This window comes from Suncus etruscus, chromosome 2 (genome assembly GCF_024139225.1).
Source record: "Suncus etruscus isolate mSunEtr1 chromosome 2, mSunEtr1.pri.cur, whole genome shotgun sequence".
Taxonomy (NCBI): domain Eukaryota; kingdom Metazoa; phylum Chordata; class Mammalia; order Eulipotyphla; family Soricidae; genus Suncus; species Suncus etruscus.
In genome coordinates, this window is record NC_064849.1 from 33,696,269 (window position 1) to 33,720,397 (window position 24,129).

The 24,129-nt window shown below is 48.5% G+C and overlaps 1 protein-coding gene across 2 annotated transcripts in view; it reads left to right on the forward strand.

Annotated features, from left to right (window-relative positions):
- The window catches only part of TNS1 (tensin 1), a 200,195-nt gene that overhangs the window by 120,026 nt on the left and 56,040 nt on the right, over nt 1-24,129 (forward strand). For both annotated transcript variants that reach the window (XM_049768018.1, XM_049768016.1), the window contains exons 13-16: nt 100-175; nt 667-796; nt 2,825-2,890; nt 4,241-4,357. In XM_049768018.1, coding sequence (XP_049623975.1) covers nt 100-175; nt 667-796; nt 2,825-2,890; nt 4,241-4,357 — 389 coding nt within the window. The remainder of the gene's footprint in view (nt 1-99; nt 176-666; nt 797-2,824; nt 2,891-4,240; nt 4,358-24,129) is intronic.

A 24,129-nucleotide genomic window follows, 5' to 3' on the forward strand; every position in this document is an offset into this window, starting at 1 on the left:
GTGCACTGACTGAGTAGCTCTGGAGCTGAGACACAGTGCAGGGAGAAGGTGGCCAACCTCCTCAGTTACCCTCTCTTTCTCCTCCCACCACTCCCACAGTAATGTCCAAGGGGACAGCCAGACCAGCATCTGTATCACCATCGAACCCGGCCTGCTTTTGAAGGGAGACATTCTGGTGAGTGGCTCATTCCTGTGGATATGTTCTTCCTCCTCTCATCTGGCTTCTCTCCTGCCTCTACAGTCCTGGCTGGTGGGCAGTCCTGGGAGAACAGGCTCTCAGGCCCCTGAAAAGCTCCCTTCTCAGTATCTGAGAAGTTTAGAGTTCAGCTTCCTTCTTATTTTCTGCCTCTCTGGCCCCCTATTCTGTTCTGAAACATGGCATATCGTGGTGTGTGCTGTCTCCTCCCGGCTTCTTATTGGTGAAGGGACTCCCTCTCTTCTTTTCTGTTTCTCCCATGCTTTAGTCCAGCCTGCTACTTTGTACTTCCTAATTTGAACTTGTAGTTTTCAAGTATTTGGGAAGATAATTTTCTCTCCTCAGGGTGAGCCTGGCCTCCAACTCTCTGTTATCGTAGAAACTTCTTGACAGAGGTGTCAGTGTAGATGATAAAGAGACTGCTGGGCTTCCTCAGGTCCCTGACAGACTCTGTCCTCTTTTCCACACAGCTCAAGTGCTACCACAAGAAGTTCCGGAGCCCTGCCCGAGATGTCATCTTCCGCGTGCAGTTCCACACTTGCGCCATCCATGACCTGGCTGTCGTCTTTGGGAAGGAGGAACTTGATGATGCTTTCAAAGGTGCGTTCACTGGAGGGATGAGCTGGCTGGGAGTAGTCATTCAGTGGCAGAGAAGTGCAATAACGGAGGGGGCAGGAGTAGCAGCAAAGGGAGAACCATTTCTGAAGAAAGAGGAGGCATTTAATATTTTATTCATTTATATTGCATTCATGCCTGTGACATACTCACATCTGTACATGTTGTACTCATAAGTCTTACCTATTCTTCTATATACTCACTTATCTATCCATTCATCCATCCATCTATTCACCCATTCGTACATAATCCTATGTACCCACCATCCATACCTTTATCTGTCCATCTATCCATATATTTATTATCTAATTATCTTCCTACTCACTCATCCATGTACATAGACCCACTGCTCACCCATCCATTCATCTCATTATCTAACCATACATATATCTATATACTTTTACTTGCCTACCTGCTATTACATAGGCCCCCTCATTTGTCTACCCATCCACTCACCTACTCATTAGTTACCTAAATTCCTCTATCTTCTCTCCTTCATCAATTAATCCCTCATCCTTTCCTACATCCATCGTTTTTCCATCCATCTTCCCATTCACCTACCCATAATTCATCCATCCATCCACTCATCCAAAACCATTGATAGGTAAGCCTACTCATCCACCCATCTACCTTTCCAAACTCCTATACATTCATTCCCAAGTGTGCCATGCTTGTATATTGTACTAGGCATTTGCTAGACCCTAGGGATTGCAAGGGAAAGAAGTGAGGGTAATTTAGTCCAGACCTACCAGGAGCTCACAGTTGTGGGATAAAAAAGAATCTGGAAATATGGCACTCTGAAGTGATATCTGCAGTGATAAAGACCTACACTGTCATGGTGGGGATGCCCAGGGGATGGACATTGCTCCAACTCTAACTTCTTTTCCCTCAGGCAGTAGTCAGTGATCTCTGTTTAGATTGGGTTCAGCTAGAGAGCAGAGAGTGGAACTGGGGCTTCAAGAGGTTGATGGGTCCCCTACTGAAGAGTGGCTGGTACAGGAGAGGGGTGCTTATTTGCTGAGATTTTCCTTTTACAGAAGCAAGATCTTGCCAAGAAAATAAAATAAAGTAAAGCTGATAAATAATGGAGGCGCTGGGGGTAAATGGGAAGAGAATGTAAAGTTCCTTCTCTTCAGACGGGGCAGACACCATCAAAATGAATAGATCAAGAAGCAGAGTTGGGGCCGGAGTGGTGGCACAAGGGTAGGGTGTTTGTCTTGCACGTGCTAATCTAGGATGGACTACGGTTTGATCCCTTGGCATTCATATGGCCCCTCAGGCCAGGAGCAATTTTCTGAGTGCATAGCCAGGAGTAACCCCTGAGCATCATTGGGTGTGGGTCCCCCCCCCCCAAATAAAAGAAGCAGAGTGGAGTTGGAGTGATAGTACATTGGGGCTGGAGTGATAGTACAGTTGGTAGGACTCTTGCCTTTCATGCAGACAACTCAGTTTCAGATTCTATCTTAGGCACCCTAATAGTGTTTTGAGTACCACCAGGATTAATTCCTGAGTGCAGAGTTAGGAGTAAGCCCTCCTGAGCATTGTGGCTCCAAAACAAAACAAACAAAAAGAAGTAGAGTCTTATCTGCAATAGTTAAGGCTCTAAAGGTAAACTCTGTGATAATCAAAATAGCAAGATATTTAGGAATAATATAATGAGAATGATTCTACTTCTAAGCGACGAATTATAAATTGAGGTTATGTCAAAATTGCTGTATCTCGAGGTATTAAGTATAGGTGGCTATTGTTTAGAGAGCCTTTGAGGTTATTTCTTCTAGAACCATAAATAGAATAGAAATAGAAATTGCTCCTTCTGTCTCCAGGGGCTGGGCTAGAGTGGTGAGGAGGCTAAATTTCATGATTTATATATGTACATATCTTCTATCTCCTCATCAAAAATGAAGCATTTTGTATTGTTTCAATAACCATATTACTGTAATCTTAACTAAATGAAAACTTTTAAGGAGCTGTATTTTGAGAACCCTTTTTTTTCGGTTTTGCCTTCTTTTGCAGACGATCGATTTCCAGAATACGGCAAAGTGGAATTTGTATTTTCTTATGGGCCAGAGAAAATTCAAGGTATGCGCCAAATTGGGGTTAATTTGTTGGCTCCCTTCCCTCCATTTTGTCCTGAATCTTTCATCTCTCTTCCCGTCAGTCAGCTCCAGACCATCATATTGCTTGTGATTGAGAGATGGACAGCCACAAAGCATCTGGGTATCCTCATGGACCCCGGCTAGCTATAAGCCAGTGACTTAATCTCTGGATAATACAAATCAAAAACTGCCAGTGGGGCACTGAGCTGGATAAACTGTTCTAGTCCCATAAGGTCATCATCTGGATCTATTCAGACCTCAAACATCCTTGGCACAGAAGGGAGTGTCAGGGGCTGCACCTTAAGGTGCAAGTGGGCGGTAGTATTTCTAAGAAATGAGGCGATCTGGCCTCAAGATGAGGCCAACCTAACTAGAAACCTCAGAGAGGTTATGTGTGGAGACGAGTTACTCTCCATTCATCATATCAGTCAGAGAATGGGAAATGACAAGAGTCAAGCCCCAGTGACCTCTGGGTAGACTCTGAGGGGCAGCCAGAAGAAAGAAACCCCCCTAACACCTGATTTGCATCTTGAGCCCGCCTTCCCTCCCTGGATTCTTCTGGGCAAGCTGTGGAGATGGGGGCACTAAGGAGCTCTCTTCTGTCTTGCCTCATTTCTCTTGACTCTATACCCATTCTTGGGTCTCTCGGCACATCTTGAGTCAGAAAAGAGGCAGATACCCTGTTAGTGGGTCCCCCAGCATTCTCCCTGGTGGGAAGTGACCTTATTCCTCTATACCCTATCCTGAGTTCCCCCAGTGTGAGCCATTTTAAAAATTCAGAATTCATGGGTTGGAGTGATAGCACAGCAGTAGGGCATTTGCCTTGCATGCTGTTGATCTGGGACGGACTCAGGTTTGACCCCAGGCAACCCATATGGTCCTCCAAACCTGACAGAAGCGATTTCTGAGTGTAGATCCAGGAGTAACTCCTGAGCACTGCTGGTGTGGCCCCAAAACCAGGAGGAAAAAAACCAAAAACAGAATCCAGAGGCTAGAATCAATAGTGTACTGATTTTGCATACATCTAGCCTGGATTCAGTCCCTGGCATTCCAGATGGTTCCCTGAACACTGCCAGAAGTGATTCCTGAGTACAGAGCCAGGAGTAACCCCTGAGTATCTTCGGGTGTAGCCCTAAACCAAATAAAAAAATAAAACAAAGAATTCAGAAATCAGATTCCCAGGGTCTCAGTCTGAGTGCAGGTAGATTCCCCCAACCACTCCAAGGCTAAGATGAGGAGATGGATTCCCCGGATGCTGAAGGACTCCCCCTGTTTGTCCTGCTGTGGATCTTTTTTCCTGCTCCTCACCCACCTTCTGCTCCTTTGCTCACAGGAATGGAGCACTTGGAGAGTGGGCCCAGTGTGTCCGTAGACTATAACACATCTGACCCACTCATCCGCTGGGATTCCTATGACAACTTCACTGCACATCATGATGATGGTATGGAAGGTAAGTAGCACCTTGGCCCCAACCCTTCCGGATGGTCAGAGCCCTTCACATGGTTTGGGCTGAGCAGGTTAAGAGAGGGGCAGAGAAGTCCCAGGTTTCTCTGAGAACTGCTAGTCTGTCCAGCCTGGAGAGATAAGGCGGAGAATGATTCTGTTAAATAATAAAGACAATACTAAGGAATGTGGTTGAATGGCTGCTTAGCTGTGACTGGCGATGGTAATGAGTCCCACAAACATGAAGTGGGTATGAGGGGGGGGGGGGAGGGAGGGAGAGAGAGAGAAAGAGAAAGAGAGAAGAGAGTTTGGAGGAGGTGGTTTGAGTGGAGTTTGTATTTCCCTACTCCTGTGAGCTGTACACACTGCATTTGTTGAAAGCCTTGTTCTTGTTGTTGTTTGTTTTTGGTCATACCTACCCAGCAGTGCTCAGGATTTACTCCTGGCTCTTCACTCAGGGATTGCTCATGGCAGGGTTGGGGGTCCACATGGGATGCTGGGGATTTAACCTGAGTCATCCGTATGCAAGGGAACTGTCTTATCTGTTATACAATCTGCTTTGGTCCCTTTTGAACTCCCTTAAAATCCCATTGGGATGTCTTAGTTTGGCTCATAGGTATCAGCTCTGGGAGACAGCGAGATGTGGAATAGAGCTTACACGCTTAGTTGGATTATATATGAAGCATGTTGGCTGATGGGCCTTACCATACACACAGGTTCTAGGAGGTCTGCTGGTGCTCTGTTGACTTCTTCAGTTTATTTATGTTGTTATGGGGTCACATTCACTGGTGCTCAGGACTTATTTTGCTTTGCACTAAGGAATCACTCCTGATTTGTTCAGGGTACCATGTTGACTGCTGGAATCAAACCTGGGTCAGCTGTAAGCAAGGCACTAACCCTACGTTATCCAATATTCTATAGCTTCATCCCCTTTTTAGTTTATTTGAACCTAGCCTCACTGGGCATGCCCGATGCTTTCAATTCAGCATGAAATTGGGCCAGAGATGGCTTCTCATTTACTTCTAGAACCATGGAATCTATGATCTGGGCAGTTCTGCGCTCCTTCAACTTCCCTTTTCAGGGTATCACAGAGACCCTCTTTTTTTTTTTTTTTAAATTGAATAAAACAAAAAATAGTTTTTTTTTTTTAATTTTTTTTTTTATTTAAACACCTTGATTACATACATGATTGTGTTTGGGTTTCAGTCATAAAAGGAACACCACCCATCACCAGTGCAACATTCCCATCACCCAAGTCCCAAATCTCCCTCCTCCCCCCCCAACCCCCGCCTGTACCCTAAACAGGCTCTACATTTCCCTCATACATTCTCAATATTAGGACAGTTCAAAATGTAGTTATTTCTCTAACTAAACTCATCACTCTTTGTGGTGAGCTTCCTGAGGTGAGCTGGAACTTCCAGCTCTTTTCTCTTTTGTGTCTGAAAATTATTATTACAAGGGTGTCTTTCATTTTTCTTAAAACCCATAGATGAGTGAGACCATTCTGCGTTTTTCTCTCTCTCTCTGACTTATTTCACTCAGCATAATAGATTCCATGTACATCCATGTATAGGAAAATTTCATGACTTCATCTCTCCTGACAGCTGCATAATATTCCATTGTGTATATGTACCACAGTTTCTTTAGCCATTCGTCTGTTGAAGGGCATCTTGGTTGTTTCCAGAGTCTTGCTATGGTAAATAGAGCTGCAATGAATATAGGTGTAAGGAAGGGGTTTTTGTATTGTATTTTTGTGTTCCTAGGGTATATTCCTAGGAGTGGTATAGCTGGATCGTATGGGAGCTCGATTTCTAGTTTTTGGAGGAATCTCCATATCGCTTTCCATAAAGGTTGAACTAGACAGCATTCCCACCAGCAGTGGATAAGAGTTCCTTTCTCTCCACATCCCCGCCAACACTGTTTATTCTCATTCTTTGTGATGTGTGCCATTCTCTGTGGTGTGAGGTGGTATCTCATCGTTGTTTTGATTTGCATCTCCCTGATGATTAGTGATGTGGAACATTTTTTCATGTGTCTTTTGGCCATGCGTATTTCTTCTTTGTCAAAGTGTCTGTTCATTTCTTCTCCCCAAGAGACCCTCTTAAAGGAAAGATGATGAGTGATCTGCCATGGCTTCTATGGGGACGCCAAGCTGGTGATTGAATGAGCTTTAGGGGTCTGCTTCCCACCTGCCCTCCCCAGGGTTATGTGAATCCCAGCAAAAGTTCTGCCACTTTGTGTTAATTAATTAACTTAATTAATTAATTTTGGATTTTTGGGTCACACCGGTGACTCTCAGGGATTACTCCTGGCTTTGTGCTCAGAAATCGCTCCTGGCTTGGGGGACCATATGAGACGCCATATGGGTTGGCATTCAACCCAGGTTCGTCCTGGGTCAGCTGCATACAAGGCAAAAGCCCTACCACTGCACTATCGCTTTGATCCCAGTGTGTTAATTTTAATGGTTTAATTTCCTTTCTGTTGGTCTACAGCACAGTGGGATTTCAGGAGTCTAGTTTCTCCTCCTACCTTTGTGCAGATTACTCTCCACTTTAGGCCCTCTTTACCCCAAAAGACCCCTTGGTCTCCCTTGTTTCCCTTGGAGAATCATTCTTTTTTGTTTTGGGGTTTGGGGTTATACCCAGCAATGCTTGGGGATTACTCCTCGATTGGCACTCAGGAATCACTCCTAGCAGACTTGGGGGACTATATGGGATATCAGGGATCTAACATGGGTCAGCCACATGCAAGGCAAGTTCCCTACCCACTTTATTATTGATCTGGCCCCAAAATTATCCTTTTTACCACAACTAGAAGTCAACTACATACTTGCGGTTGTCTTTATTATTTTATTTTTGGGGAGTAGGTGGGTAGTCGAGGTAAAGCTCAGAAATCCAAAGCTCCTCCTTTTGGTGATTCTTGGCCAATTCGATGCAAGGGCCTACAGATGTGTTTTTTGGGGGGCCCTGTGGTTTTGAGGATTACTCAAATTGCTGGGGGTCTCCAGGGTTGCACCTAGTGATGTTCAGGGGGAATTGAACTTGGGTCGGGGGTACAAGCTAGGCAAATACCCCAACTGCTGTACTATCTCCCATATCCTTATTTATCTTTATTGTTGGAGGGCCTGGTGAGGGAACCCTCTGGATTTGTTACTGGGAACATGAGGTTAACTCCTTAAACCACATCCCTGGCCTCAGCCTCTCTGCTGCCTAACAGCTAGTTTCCTTGAGCGATACCTCAGTCACCCCATGGGGCACTGACCTGTCCTGGCTAGATTCACTTCACACTTCCCCTCAGCTTACCTCCATTTGTCCCCAAAGATTGCATCTCCTCTTGTGTCTTGGTCAAGCCTCATCCATCCCTCGGTCTGTGGACCATGGCTTTGTGCTTTTCCACTATCCATGGACTTCCAACTGGGCTTAGGGTTTTTTCCTGAAGGAATCTTCTCTCCCTACTGTGGAGAGGCTAGAATGGTGGATTTCAGAGCCAGTAGGCAAAGAGGAGCAGTACTAGAATTGAGGGCATGGTGAATGGGTGTCCTGTCCTCATACCTTTCTCAGAACCCCTTTTGTCCTCTCATTTGCCCCATACTACAGCCTCTACTTGCCCCTCATACCCTGCTGACTAAGCCACTGAGGCCAGGACAAATTCTTTCTGTGCTACAGCGGCTGCCAGCCTAATTGTTCATTGTCATCTGGGCAATGTTTGCATTTTTAACAAGAACACTTGGCCATCGGAAGGAATTCTCCATGTCTCCATCTCTCCTGGTATGGACTGATTGCCATGAACAATGCCAACTCTTAGCTCTACAGAGCCTTGTGTACCATCCACAAAGGAAGAAGGAACAGGGGTGGAGGTGGGTGCTGGGAGGTCAGAGCCTGAGGGATGGAAGGGGGCAGCAGAACAGTAAGGAGCAGGGTGAGGACAGCAGAAAGGACCAGGGACACCCCCTGGGCACTGTTACTGCCCATTGCCTGCCTCTTACTCTACTTCCAGGCCCCCACTGGTAGTGGGAGGGAGGTGGGGGACCTTTTGAGCTTTAAAAGGTCAGCATGTCCTGCAGGGACAGAGGGTTCCTGTCTGAGGCCGAGATGCTGGCCCTGAGCCTCAAGGGTGGGACGGGAGGCTGAGGAAGCAGCTCATCACTAAGCCATCCTCTGCCCTGGTAATCTCTGGGCACGAGAGACCCCGCCTATCTGCAATAGCCTCCAGGCACACCACCTTCTGAGACAGGCCAGCAAGCAAGGATCAGTGTAGGGCAAGAGCCAGACCTCATTAGACAACTGAACTGTATCTCTGTACTTGGGGCACTTCTAGAAGGCTGTAGATTAAATGTATTTTCTCCTGGCTATTTCTTGGCCCAAGAAAAGGAAGGTGGGATTTTACAGTGAGTAGGGTGTTTGCTTTGCATGCAGTTGACCCAGGTTTAATTCCAGCACTCTCAGGGTCCCCAAATCCACCCGAAGTAAACCCTGAACACAGAGCCAGAAACATGTCATGAGTACTGCTGGGACCCAAAACAAAACAAAAGTTAAAACCAGAGCTTGGACTTGTTGTCTAGTTGGAAAGGCCTAAGTGCCTCAGTGGCACTGGATTAGCTGGGGAGAGGGCTACTGACTCCCAAGATCAGAGATGGTTTAAGGATATTTACTCCTCTTCTTTTTATCTCTCCTCCTCTTCTACCTCCTCCTCCCCATACCTAGTGATGCTCAGAGCTTACTCCTGGTTCTGTGCTCAGGGAACTTGGGAGATCATATGTAGTTTCAGGGATTGGATTAGGTTGGTCACATGCGAAGCAGGTGCCTTACTTTCTGTACTATTTCTTGTCCTCCCTCCACCCCCAGTCTTTTTACAGTGACATGGGTCCCACTGGATTAGGACTTGTTCTTATGAGTTTTGATTTACTTATCTTCTTTCTGGCTTTCAAATATGGTCCCATTCTGAGGCTGCGATAGGAGGCTCTCAATATGAGGATTTTGGAAGGAGGTGCAGACAGTTCATCCTCTCTTAGGAAGGGGTCTTCTGGATGTGGCTGGAGGCTTAGAACATTGGTCCTGAGAGAGCCCTGAATAGAAGCCATTTTAATTCATTGCACCAGTCTCAGCCCTGTATGAGGAGGCAGTGAGGGCCCTGGGTTGATTTTTCAACTTGCTTTTCTCAACGCGAGCCTGCCAACTCAGAGTGCTCTGGCTCACAGCACCTCTGCAGCCTCCAGGAGCCCCATTAACTCTTTGGCCCAAGTTCGAGGGCCCCCACACCCAGCTCCTTAATTCCCTGGGTGAGAGTGGATTGTTTGTGCTGTGTTGCACAGAACAGGCTCTACTGTTCTGGCTTTCATACAGAAGCCATTCCCATTTGTTCCCAGTTTCATACTCAGGGATGAATTTTGGAGGGTTTAGGGACCACATGGGATGCTAGGGATGGAACATGGGTCAGCCAAATGCAAGGCCAGTACCTTACTTTCTATACTCTCTTTCTCTCTGTCTATCTGTGTCTCTGTTTCTGTCTATCTGTCGTCTGTCTGTGTGTGTGTGTGTGTCTAAAGTTTAGGCACTGTGGTTTGCAGTACTGTTACTGAAGAAATATCATGCATATCACTTTACTTCCTTTCAACACCATTTTTTTGTCCTTAGTGATCATTTTCAAATACCATTGTCATAGTGGTCCCTTCTCTGACCTAACTGTACTCCCTTCTTCATTTCTATTCTCTTTGGGTATTATTCTCATACTATGTCTTTTATACCCTGAAGATCAGTGCAATTATTCTGTTTGTCTCTCCCGCTCAGACTCATTTCAAACAGAATTATACTTCCCATGTCTATCCATATATAAGCGAATTTCATGACTTCATTTTCCTAACTGGTGCATAGTATTCCATTGTGTAAATGTACCATTGTTTCTTTAGCTACTCATCTTCTTGCAGCCCTCTCTTCTTTATTTTTAATTTGGGAATGGAAGGGTACCACACCTAGTGGTTTGTCCTCAGCCCTGACCCTTAGAGTTATTCAGGAAACCTTATGCAGAGCTGGAGACAGAACTGGGATTGGTCACATGCAAGGCAAAGCATCCTACATCCTGTGTTAACTTTCTCTGGTTCCAGGCCTCTCTTTGGAAGAAAAAGCCCACCCCGCATTATTTTTGCCATCTGGCTATGTTCTGGGATCCCTAATGTTTGGGAATCAGGAGATTTGTACTGACTTCACATCTGCATGGTTTGACACTCACTTCCAGTCTGTTTCCTTGTCTGTGAATGGAGACATATGGCCCCCAAAGGGGACTTGCAATTCTGGAAACGTGATGGTGCTAATGACAATGACAGGTGCCTAGTTGACCTGCCTATGGCCCTTCTCCTTGTCCTGATGACTCTTCCCCTAGTCTTGGCTGTCTCCTGATGGCTGCAGAGCTGAAGGAGCAGTGCTTACAGGATGGGGTTCTATGCTGCTTCATTTATCTACTCTGTTCCTAGTGACAAGAGGTGAGCCCCTTGCCAGCCCTGCTTCCTCTCAGGCATTCAAAGCCTCTGGTGAATAACAAATAGGCCCAGTGCCAGTGAATTGTTCCATACCTCCAGATCTGGTCCCCCCCTCTCTCATCAGTTCCTACTATTCAACAGGTGTGTGTGTGTGTGGGGGGGAGGTGTATGTTCTGGACCTTTGGGAAAAGAGGAAAGGACTGCTGGACCAAAATGTTTCTGACTTCCTGAAACCTCTGCAAGTGCTAGAATGTTCTGGAAGCTTCCAATGCTGACTGTTTCTCTTCTGCAGCATTGTTACGGATATTTTTGGGACTCTCTCCCTTCTCCAGCGGTCCATAAGCATCTCCTTCTAAGGATGGCTTATATATAAGCTCAGATATAGCCCTTATAGCTGAGCAGGGTTCACCCTGCAGGGGGCACTCTTGGGCTTGATCTGAGGCAGCTGCAGGCTGGCTCTCTTTCTTAAGGTTCTGGGTCTTTAGGGGCAGGAGTCCCCTCTCGGCTCCTGGTTGCACTGGAGACAGACTACCTGCTCCCTGCCCTGTCTCTGCCCTAGATACCTTAGCTGCAATTTCTACCCTGGCAGATGGCTTGTGCAACAAATAGAGGCCAACTCCCACTTCTGGTCCGTTTGCTCCCTTGCTGTGGAAAGCATGTGAGGTACAGATTTGGAACCCCCAGTTTGCAGCCATCCCTTTAGAAAAGATTAGCAGCTAATATGCTATTTCCCCAATAGAATATAATGAAATGATAAATTGGTGTAATCCAATCCTGTTAATGGAGAATTTAATGTAGCATAATGGGTCAATTTAAAACCATAGCTTTGCCTATTTGAAGTGTAACTCAAGGGGTTTTCAGGTACTTAGGATTGTATAGTCACCATCATCCTCTCACTTAGCACATGTAGTTTTTCATCACCCTCTAAAGTAGCCTTATCCCTGTTAGTTTACTTTCCTCTCCCCTACCCAGACTGAATTTACTCTATTTTCTACATTGATGTGGTCTCATGTGGCACTTTCCATTTAGTATTTTTTGTATTGTATCTATACTTGATTTTTTTTTAAATGGTTTAGTAGTTGTTGTTTTGTGGACACCTGGCAGAGCACAGGGGCTACTCCTGGCTTATTGCTCAGGAGACCAGGCTCTTGCTTGGAACCTGTGCCTTGTTGGGCCAAACACTCAGTTGCTCCTGGGCCATCTTCCCAACCCTCAGTGCTTTCCTGATGTCAGTCAGTGCAGCAAGCTGTGTGCTGACCTCCTGCCTGGCTTCGGAAAGGTGACCTTCATTTCACTTCCCAGGAGAGAGCCACCACTCCTAGCTAAAATATGGGTACAACTAGTGCTCCCCTTTTTATAGATCATAAACAGGGAAGAGAGACAGAGAGACCAGAGACAGAGAGGAGAGGAGAGGGAGGGGGAAAGACAGGTGGAGAAAGAGACAGAGACAGAGACAGATGGTCTACCCTTAGAGAGAGACAAAGGCAAAGAAACACAGAATGACTACCCTTAGAAAGAGAGAGACAGAGACAGAGACAGTCTGATTACCCTTAGAGAGACTGAGAGAGACAGAGATGGAGAGACAGACTGACTACCCTTAGAGAGAGAGAGAGAGACAGAGAGAAGGATAGACTGACTACCCTTAGAGAAAGACAGAAACAGACTGACAACTGCTTAGAGAGAGACAGAGAGAACAGAGACAGACTGACTACTCTTAGAGAGACAGACTGACTACCCTTAGAGAGAGACAGAGAGAGAGGAAAGAGAGGAGAGAGGAGAAATGGAGGCAGGAAGGCAGAGCGAGGAGGGAGAGAGAAGAAATTGGGGATGAGTTTGGAGTGAGTGGGTATGGCCTTTTGCCCCAGAGTCCCTCTGATCATTTTGATGTTCTTGGTCCTAGAGACCAGACATCTGTAGCCTGCAGAGCTTTATGCTGCTTGCTCAGATCTCTTTCCAGCAGGGGCACTGCTGTCTGCTCCTGCCTGGCATACCCTTCCGCAGACAGGGAGTTTGAGTTTGAGTTCTTGGCTGACAGGCAGAGGCTGAGAAGTTCCAAAGTCCAGGGGGTCCTGCCTTTGATGGCATCCCTATTGACACCCCCTCCCCAATTTCCCTTCATCTCCTGGCAGGCAGAAGAATGAAAGTACGAGGTGGTCTGTGGGTTGTGAGGCTGTCAGGACACAGGGTGCAGAGAAAGAAGAAACCCCAGACTACTTCTGGGAGAGCAAATGGGCCCCTGATGAGCTACCCTATTTTGGGTTCACATCCTTGCTTTTGGGTGAGAAACCAGGACAAGAGAGGGTGCCAGATTGCAGGTGGCCCCAGAGAATTTGCAAAACTGCTCCCCAGATTCCAGAGTGTGGCCTTTCCTGTCAGTAGAGAGGGGAGGGTAAGCATAGGGGTTGCAACGAGTCTGGGGTCCAGCACTGACCCAATTATTGTATTGTGGGCCTAAGGGTTTATGTTGGGGGTGAGGGATAGGGGAGACTGATGTAAAATGGCTGCTAAAAGGTCTTCTACAGGGGAGGTGGGACAGGAATTGAGCTGGGTGCCCTGGATAGAGGCAAGGAAGGGAAATCTTGGTGGGAGTATGGGAGTGGTCTGCAGAGAGAGGAGAGATTGGGATATATTCTCAGGCTTGCTGGAATGTCCTGAAACCAGCTCAGTTGGTGGGTGAATACCAGCCCCCCCCCACTCATTATCGTTCCATGTAGCTGTGCCACCAGGCTTGTGCTGATGCCCTGGGACCCTTTGCTGGCCCCACCAGTCAGGCCAGCTGCAGCTGGCAGCCTGCAAAGCCGCGTCTGCTCCCGGGACACTCAGGAAACTGATCCGGCCCCGAGTCAATGCGCCTTTGATTTGCGGTAATCTGCCATCAGGACGGGCGGCTCAGCCAAGCTCTTGGCCAGCGGCCGGCCGGCACTGGCTGCCCTCGTGTAGTGCTCAAATATCCATCTGGACGCAGAAAGGAGAGTGTGCCGTCTGCGCCCCAGAAACCCCCCTTCTCCCTCTCTAGCCTACCTGTAGACAAGTGCCTGAGCTGGACACACCATGACCCCCATGTCAAGACAAGAAATACAGGGCTGGAGTGATAGCACAGCGGTAAGGCATTTGCCTTGCACATGGCTGATCTGGGACAGACCTGGGTTCGATCCCCGGTATCCCATATGGTCCCCCGAGCCTGCCAGGAGCAACTTCAGAGTGCATGGCCAGGAGTAACCCCTGAGTATCCCCCCCTTAAGAAAAAGCTCTGGCTTCGTCAGCTAATCCCTAAGCGGGGGTTAGCTGAACCTGAACAGAAAAGAACACCTTGAAAGGCAGCAGGAGCAGCAAATGCAAAGGCCCTGAGGCAGCTGCTTGGGAGGCAGTAAAGGGGTTCATAGTGGAGACTGTAAAATCCCAAGTGGTATGAGACCACTGAAGGTTGGGGCATGTACCTGGGCTTCTGCTTTGAGTGACATGTTAGTGTCTTCCATTAAGGTACCAAAAGGTTTTTTTCTCTTTTTTCCAGCTCCATAGCATTCCACTCTGCATCTCTACTGTGTTTGCTTAACTAATATTTTATCCAACAGTACTTAAGTCATGTGAACTTAGAGGTTGGCTCCAGTCTTTCTTCGTTGGGGGCCATAACTGGTGGGGCTTGGATTGCTCCTGGCAGCAGGGCTCCGGGGACTCTGCAATGCTGGAGATCAAGCTCTTTTTCTGAACTATATGTCAAGCCTTTTGTGTTATCAGAAATGTTGCATGAATAATGCTACATGAATAAAAAAAAAGTGCATGAACCGTTTTCATTTGTGCAAGATGATCATTCCAGAGATTTCTAGCTCAGTGGGAGAATATATGCATGAATGATTTTGATAGTGCCAAAAGATTGGCAGAGTTTGTATTGATGGATATACCGATTTAGGCATTGGATTAGGATTAGGATCTCTTCCACATCTGCCTTCCATATGTGGCCGGGCATGATTTTCTTCATGCCTCAGGGCCATGAGCTGGTTACTCTTGTTCCTATTACACAGATTAAGAAACAGAGAGGCTGTGTGCTGCCAGTGCTCACACAGCACAGCTTCTATTGCCTTCCGTTTCTCACCACGAATTTCCAAGGGCAGTTGCCTGTGGACCCATCTTTCTGCCTCATGGCAGTGGATATGAGTGGGGCTTGGGATTTGAGAACCCTGAGAACAGAGGGCTTGAGTGGTAAAGGAAAAGAACTGTGCATGCAGCCTCCCCTTAGCCTTTCAACCCCTCTGGAGGACCCTGGAGGGCAAGAAGCAGGGTGAAGGAACTAGCTCTGGGAGCCTGAAGTCCCATCAGCCAAATTGGCAATTCTGGGCCCCTCCAGTGCCCATGGTGAGATTTGGGAGGTGGAGGTTGTTGCTAGTTCTGCTCTGGACTCCGAGCTGCTGCCTGATGGGTCAGCTCACTTTGGGGGCTGGGGCTTTGGCATCTCACAGTAGGAATTAGTTCAGCCTCTTTCTTGCTTGCACAGCCTTTGGATCTCTGCAGTCTGGCAGAAGTATTGAGACTTCCCATAAGCCCCTAAATCTGCCCTAGCCCCTTTTGACTCTATGGCTGCTGCAGAAATAGCCTGGGCCATATTGGAGTCTGGAGCCAGAGTTTAGATGGACTTGCGGAGAGGTGGGGAATTGGACCCACAGAGGCCTCTGAGATCCAGATGATGCCTGATTGAGTATCTGCTCTGAGCATAATCTGTGAGTGCCCAGGGCCACCCAGGAATCCAGTGCTTTCCCATTGCACAGAGTAAACCATGGCCCACCAGGGCTGCTTCTTCCTACTCTGGACCCTTGGCCCTTAGGCTCCTAGGCTCTAGCTGATAGTCAGACAACACAGTCTCCAGCTCTCTATATGGTGCAATTACCTTTAGAGAGGAGAGGAGGGGCCTTCTGTACAACAGGCTGGCAACTTGGCCAGCCAGGACAACAGTGTTGCCTTGGCAGGTGAGGAGCTTGGGGACGCAGGGCAGCATTTTCTTGTATTTTGGGCCCACATCTGGCTGTGCACAGGGGACCCATATGAGATTGAACCCTACAAGGTTACTCAAGTGCTCTCTTGCCTTCAGGGTTGCATTGTCTTGAGGAGGAGAGAATCTTTGCACCCTGTGAATCTGTCAAGGTGTGACATGACTATAGGGGGTGTGGACATGGATGACACAAAGCAACTTCTGAGTTGCTGAGATCAGTCTGCTGCAGGTCATATATGTGCAAGATGGACCCACACTTTCCCAGGCACCCCTTTTTCTGGCGCGTCTCTTTCTCCTCTTGAGCATAATTTGTGCTTCAGGTCTCTCTCATCCTTGAGGGGGCCCTGCCAAGACGGAAGATCTCATGCTCTTTTCTCCCTGGCTCCCAGGCTGGGGCAGAGGCTCCCTTGTTCTGGGAAGTGGCTGCAGAACTTGGAGCCAGACACTGCTGAGTTCTCTTCTGCCCCTCCCCTCAAAGCTTTAGACCTCGTGGCCTGTTAGGGTCCTGGCTATAGGCAATCCTCAGAGATTTGCACTTTGGGCTGCTTTGATTGCTTTAAAAAAAAAAAAAAAAGGTTAGCAGCAAAGTGTTCTTTGATGTTTGTTCTTCTCCAGGGGCAATGAGATCAGATTTTGATATGAAAGTGCAAAGCTTCTCAGATCTTCCCTCCTCCTCTTTGCTTTTCTGCTTTCCCCTTGTCCTCCCTCACTACCTCATCCCTCTGTTACTTTGCTTGAGAACCTTCAGGAACCAGGCAACCACTTTAGGTGGGACCAGGGATGAACAAGAGACCCTGAAAGTGAACCCAGGCTCCTGTCTCCAGTGTCATGGAAGTCAATGCATCTGTCAGTGCAACAAAAGATGTACAACTTTGGACTTATATTAGCACTTAAGTGGCCTTCTGGTCACACCAACCTCTTTTTGTCCTTTTGCACACAAGGTGAACCCCTCCTGGAGAAGAGCGAAGTCAATCCCCATCCTGACTGCTCAGCAAACTACATGGGTCATGGCTTATGGCAAAGACTGCTAATTTTGTCTGATGCACCCCCTTCCCCCTGTGCAATGCCTGAAACCACTGAAACTTTTTGATCCACCCACCACCCATGCACAGAACCATAGGGATAACTTCCCCAACTGCACATCCCACTGTCATGATATAGCTATGATTATAAGGCTCTGGTCATGCCATGAATTTGGTTCGGTATAGAGCACCTGCCTGGCACATGTGAGGTCCTGGGTTCTCTTCTCAAGTACTGCTGGCTAGAATGAATCCTGAGCAGAATAGCCCTGTGCCCAGAACTGCCAGGTGTGGACCAAATACCTCCTAAAAATGGGAACAAATAAGCCTACACACCTCATTTGATCGATTGCACTTATGTGTGCTGCTTAATGGGGCTCTTTGGGATTGGTCTAAAATTCAGAGATGAAAAAAAAGATAAAAAAATAATAATGCAGAGACAGATTCATTTGTGCAGAGTGTGAGCCAGCACTGAGGCTTTTCCCTGTAAGTTTCTGGAAATACCTGAGCTGGGAATGGGGTTGGGAACAACTTTCTAAACCAAGCCCGGTTCTCACTCTCTGTCTCTGCACTCTTCTCCTGATTTTTCAAGCTTCACAGTCTGTTCCCTGCTCCCCCATTGCCTCCTTCCCCCCCTGGACAACAGAGGACACTTGAGCATGGAGTCAGGTGAGCAGAGGACACTTGAGCATGGAGTCAGGTGGGCAGCATGAACACAAACCCAGTGTGGTCCCTGATTGTCAGCTTTTGTTTCTGGGTAACAGGCCTAGTGATCTCAGCCTTGAAGACTGTGATGGAAGCCAGTGAGGACATCCCTGAAGTGCAGCCCATATACTCATTCATTTTGTTTTTTAAAAAAAAAGGATCTTGTGGAGCCTGCCCTTTACTTGATTCCCCATAACTGCAGGGTTCCCCCAACACTACACTGAGAGGAATGCCCCTAACACTACTGGATGTGGGTCCAAAACAAAAAGGGAAAGAGAGGAAGAAAGAAGAAAACAGAAAAAAGCAGTGGCCAGTTCTGGAAAGTTTCATATTGGTACATGAGAAGAAAGAACTTTACAGGAAGGGATAGAAAAGGAGACTGAAGGCAGAATTCCCTGAAAGCCTTGGGGGTGGCAGTGCCCTTACCCATTCTGGCTCCCAGCTGTGGAACAGCAGCAGAAGGGACCATGCTCCGTGCACATGGGAAGGTGATGGGCATCAATCTTGTGGCCTCTTTTTTGCCAGCCCACGCTTGGGGGATGGAGCTCAGCAGTGGCTTTGCCCCCCCCCCCCCAATGGCTCCACTTCCTCATGTTTGGCCTGTAAGTGTCAAAGTTCTTCTGTGGCTCAGCCCTACCCCAGGCAGTGGGCAGGGTCTTTTTTGGGGGGCCCTGGTGGTGGTCTCTGCTGCCATACCCATATTTGCATGGTGGAAAGCATGGGACAGGTGAGGCTGGTGGGGATGGGTCTGGGGTACTCAGATGCCCTGTGATGTTGAAGCACACCATGTCCTGATTATAGCAGCAAGATTTCTGCCTGATCCAGCAATTAAAGCATCCCCCTTCATGTGGCAGACGGGTGGGGGGGGAGTGTCTCAGAATATTGAATCTTAGAGGGGCTTCAGAAGGTCTCTGCTCCCCCAAATCCTCCACTTTGATTATTTCGGGGAACTGCATAGGACATCTAGATGCCTTTATTTATTTATTTTTAGATTTGGAGCCAAACCTGGAAGTGCTTAAAGGTTACTCTTGGCTCTGCACTCAGGACTCACTCCTGCAGGCCCGGGGGACCATATGGGATGCCAGGGATCGAACCCTGGCAGGTATCGAATGTGCAAAGCAAACACCCTACCCACTGTATTGCTCCAGCCCCACCCAGATGCCTTTAAAGACAAAGACTATTCTTTCATCTTTCAATCTGGTTGGGAATTTATTTCACTTTCGTGTTGTGATGATGAGATTGCACCCCTATTTTTTTAGGTCACACCTGGAAGTGCTCAGAGGCTCTTCTAGTTCTCATGGATCACTTTAGGTGGTGTTTGTGGGGGTGACCATGAGGTTCTGGGATAGAACTGGGTCTCCTGCAAGCAAAGCTTGTGCTCAGCCTGTTGAGCTGTTTCTGGCCCAACTGTGCTCTTGTTGGTCTGTTGACCTCTCTCCAGCTGCAGCAAACACTGCAATGGTTGTTGCTGATTCCCCATGTTGGAAGGTGCGAGGGACTGATCTTGTGGACTCACATGTGCTGGGCATAGAACCTATTTCCCCTCTTCTAATTCCTACTAGCTTCTGTGACTCTGGGCAGGCCCTGACCCCATCTGCTCATCTGTTGAATGAAGGTACCCTTAAGCTCGGGTGTTGACTCCCTTTGTGCTCTCAGCCCCAGCCCTGTGTTTCTTCTAATCTTTCCACCTGACTTTGCCACAGAAGGACTGGCAGTGGAGAGTGAGTGAGGGTGTCCAGAGAAGCAGCAGTGAAAGCTGGGAAAAGAGTGGGGGAGGGCTGTTGCAGCACTGTGAAGTTATAACAGGGTCTCCTCATAAAGGAGATGCCGGTCTCTGATACCCCCATTGGCATAGCTGTTTGACATAGCTGGCCCACAAGCATAGAAGGGCTGGGGTTTGGCATCTGCCTTTAATGAGGATTTTTGGCATTTGGGGGATGTGGGGTACACAGATCAAACCTAGAGACTGGTGCTGTGTGTGTGTGTGTGTGTGTGTGTGTGTGTGTTTGGCAGTGCTGATGGACTTTGCTGGCACTCTCTGCCCTTCCTGATTCTCATGGGAGGAGTGCTAACCGGTTGCAATAGCCAGTGAATTGGAGGCATCTCCACATGAGTCTCCCAAGCCAGACACCCACACTGGCCCCCTCAGCGGCAGGCCTCGAGAACTGTCCAAGTGGCTGGGCCAGAATCCCAGGCTTTGCAGGGAGACGCCCACTTTGGGGCCCCTGTCCCCTTTTGGAGGCTTGCCCAGGAGATACCCAGAGACCAGCCTGGGTGACAGCCCAGTCCCTGTATTCTGCCACTCTTGTCATAGCCGGGAAATGCAGGGACTTGTGGATTTTTCCCCCTTTTTTTTTTTTCTGAAGCCAAGGAAGTGTCTTGGCCCCTTGATGCTGCCCATCGGGAGGAAGGAGGGGGAGAGAGAGGAAAAAAAGATTTCCACCTTATTGTTCAGCAGCTGGAAAATTGTTGTCATCTGTTCTGCCTTTCATTTGCTGAGAATGGAAAAAAAAATGTGGAAAAATTTGGGGAAAGAAATTTCAGTACCCTCCGAGGAACTCTCACCCGTCCCCCTACTGCCGCTTTGCTCCACTTCTCTCTCCTAGGTCTCTGAGTTACTAGGGTACTTGGTGACGCAGGAATGAGAAGGTTCTGGGTTGGGACTGTTACCAGGCACCAGCTGAACTGGGATTGGGGTGGGGTTGAATTGGAACTGGAAGTAGATTGAGGAGTGTGTGTGTGTGTGTGTGTGTGTGTGTGTGTGTGTGTGCGCGCGTGCGTGTGCAAGCAGTGAGAGGCCCAGAGCTAGGCTGGTGGCTTCTTCTCTCCCTTGCTCTCGTTCACTAACTGGCTCTCTCGTCCATGTGGAGGGCTTGAGAAGCCACTGTGATGTCATTCAAGAACTGCATAGCTACAGGATGATAAGTGAAACCCTGGGGACCCAGCTGGCTGAAATTACAGACAGTTTTCTTTTTTTAATCCCACTGGCTTCCTAGAGCCAGAGTGAGGCAGAGCAAACCAAGAGGGGGAGAGAGTGAGCAAGTGAGTAAGAGAGTGAGCAAGCTGAAGAGGGCGGGTGAGCTCCGTGTGGAAGGCAAAGCACTTGCTCCTCCCACGGCGACCGGTCTGGAGTGAGCCAGAGGGACAGACAGCGCTGGGATCTGAAGCCCTGTAGAAATGGTCTGAGTTGAGATCACATCCACGCCCTTCTTTCCCCTTTTCTCTCTCCTTCTCCATTTCCATCCAGAGGGTAAGTGTCAGCTTGGCTTTTGCTTTGCTTGTGTGTGTCCTTATGTAGTTAGGGGACTGGATATGGAGATAGCCATTCTGGGAGATTTCTAACTAGGGGGTTGGGGTGGGCTGGGTTCTGCTCCTGGACTAGGGAGGAGTATAGGAGTGTGGGAACTGTTGGGGGGCTATGTCCACTATGTCCGCTGCCCATAGTTGGGATCATGTGGGGGCCTCGCTGTCTCCCTCTGGGGATGTGTTTCTTGGGACATCTGAGAGCCGCAAGTCTGTCTGCGTGGTGGCTGAGTTTTGGGGAGCAGTGTGGTTGTGCCAGATTCACATTCTGTTCTTGCCAGAAGAGAATGGGGTGGGCAGAGGGAAGGGGGGTGGAAGCATGTCTAGCCCCAAAACATTGCCAGCAGGATGACCCTCATACTATGGTGCAGCTTTAGGGCACTCTTCAAGCCATTCTCCACTGACTTTCCTTCATGCCTCTCTCCCAACTTTGGCAAGACTCTTGTCGGCTCCCTGCCCACCCCTCCCTGGCCCCCCAGGCCAGAGTTTTCCGAGTGCCCGGCCTGGCAGAGAAGGGCTTCAGTTGCTGTGGGGCCAGCCGGGAGCTATTTTTACCAATGAGTGCCTGTGATAACTGGTGCCCGGATGGGGTGCGGGCGGGGATTGGGATTTGCCAGGCTTGGCTTATAGAGCCCTGTGGCAGGGGAGCCAGGGCCAAGCTGGAGCCTGGAGGCTGCCCCTGCCAGTTTGCAGTTGGTGGGCAGGCGTGGGCTGGTGTCCTGAGCCGCTCTGGTGCCACTCCCTGGGGTCCGCCATAAAGGTCACTGTCCGTGCTCTCAGAAACTTTCCACTTGACTCCCACTCTCTGCCGGAATCCCAAGAAGATGATATCTCTCAGGGTCAGTGTGCAGGGTCCTTCCGGAGGGAACCCTGGGTGCACCCTGCTCCCCCCCCCCCAATACTTCCCTGAAGCCTTGTATAAGTGCTGGGATGGTCTGGTCTTGCAGCTGTAGTGACTATCCCCAGAACCCCTCCCCTGTCCTCTACCCCCTGCCCTACCCGCCATCTTCACTTTGAATGGAGCCGATTAGGGGGAAGGACATTGAACTGCGTTGAACTTGGATATGGGGGCGGGGTTCCCCCCTGCTTTGCTGGGTGGCCTTGGATGTCCCTGAGCCTGCTTAGCTTCCCTGCCTTGTAAGATGGGAGTAGAGAGTGAATTTCCCCTCTAAAACCTTTCTGTTTCCTGAAGACTGCTGTGTTTAAAAAAATCTCTTGGAGGGGCTGGAGGGATAGTATAGTGGGTAGGGCACTTGCTTTGCATGCAGCCAACCCAGGTTCGATATCTGGCATCACATAAGGTCCCCTGAGCACTGCCAGGAGTGATTCTTAGTGTAGAGTCAGGAACAACCTCTGGTGACTACCAGCCAGGTGTAGCCCTATAACAAAACAAAACAAAATCCCTTGGCTCATGTGATGTCTGCGCGCGCGCACACACACACACACACACACAACTGTCAGATCAGAATTGTGAAGTGGTTGTGAGGTGGACCAGCAACCAGGAGAAAGGAGTAGTGAAGTGGGGTTTGCAGTTCTGTTTCTGCCTCTGTCTTAAGTCTCATTTCCATGCTCATGGCTCCCCAGGCCCCAGTCCAGGATGTACATTGGGACATGGAGCCTAGGGACCTTAACATTCTATCCTGGATGGGATGGGGTGTGGCCACCTCTCTCTCCTTTGGTTCACAGAGGCACATTTTTGTGTGATGCTGGTGAGGTCACTTTAGGGACTGGAAGGCAGCTTCCTAGAGACACATCTTTGCTTTATTCTGGGCTCTCCTTGAAGGTGGAGATGTCAGACAAATATCTCTGCTTATATGTGCCCACTAGCCCCTGCTTGTCTGTGTGGCATTGGAATACCTCCCAGTGAGAGCCTATCAGTTGGACCCCCTTTTTCCCTGCTGCCTGCTCTGAGAAGCTGTCTCATGCGTGGCACCCCTCCAAGGACGGGATCTCATTCTTTTTTTTTTCTTTTGGTGTGGTTTTTGGGTCACACCCGGCAGTGCTCAGGGGTTATTCCTGGCTCCAGGCTCAGAAATTGCTCCTGGCAGGCACGGGGGACCATATGGGACTCCGGGATTCAAACCGATGACCTCCTGCTATCTCTCCGGCCCCGGGATCTCATTCTTAACTCTGTTCATATTTTTCTTTTCTTGTGGGGGCCCCACACTCAGCGGTGCTCATGGATTCCTCCTGAAAGTGCTCAGGGAACCATATGGGATGCTGGGGATTGAACTCAGGTTTGCTTGCATGCAAGGCAAGCACTCTATCCACTATCTCTCCATCCCTCTGCTCTGTTCATATTGTTTATCGTCAGAGTCCTTTTGCTACCTGGAGCTGTCTGCCAGCTAGACTGGACAAAGATTAGTAAGAGGAACCTTGGGCATGCGTGGAAGCCAGGACAGTTGTAGCTGGGCCACAGGCAGACCTGGCCATCGTTGTCATCCTCTCTCCAGACCCCTTTCTCATGATTAAACTTGGGTGCTGATGTTTCCCAAACCCTCTCCATCTTCCCTACCTGCATCTTCTCCTGTAATGCTGGTCTAGCTCTTTTAGGATTCTTCTAGTTGGAGGGTTCATCTAGTTCCTCTTATTTCTCCTGACATTCTTCACACAAGTTCTAGATGAGGAGGTCTGGAATTGGCACCCAAATAGTTAGAAGCATGTATCTTAATTTGGGATTTACGGACATCCTCTATGATGTCTTACCACCCTTCTGAAATCATGGTGTTGGCTGACTGGAGGTGTAACTGGGTGGAGAGTCTGATGGCAGAGGCGGGGAAAAGGACAGAGATAATCATGGGGTGAGTTTTGGCTCTGCTACTTTACTGAGAGCTTCTTTGTGCCTTACCTGTGTTACCAAGTTTGTAGACAGTGTTCTTGCAGCCTTTTAAAAAAATAATTACTTTATTGAAACACCGTGGTTACCAGAATGTTCATGATTGAGTTCCAGTCAAACCATGTTCACCACTCTTCATCAGTACATGTTTTCTATCACCAGTGTCTCCAGTATCCCCTACCCTCTCCCTGTCTGCCTCTGGGCAGACATTTCACTTCTCTTTCTTCCTTTTTTCCCTTCTGTGGTTTGCACTATTGTTAATAAAGGGGTACCATGCATATCACTTTATCCCCTTTCAACACCCTGTTTTTGTCCAGAGTGATCAGTTCCAACTATCATTTGTCATAGTAGACTCTTCTCTCTCCTAACTGTAATCCTGGCTCTTTGTTGCAAGCTTCATGCCGTGGACTGGTCGTCCTGGCCCTCATCTCTATTGTCTCTGGATATCATCCCCTCACTCTCT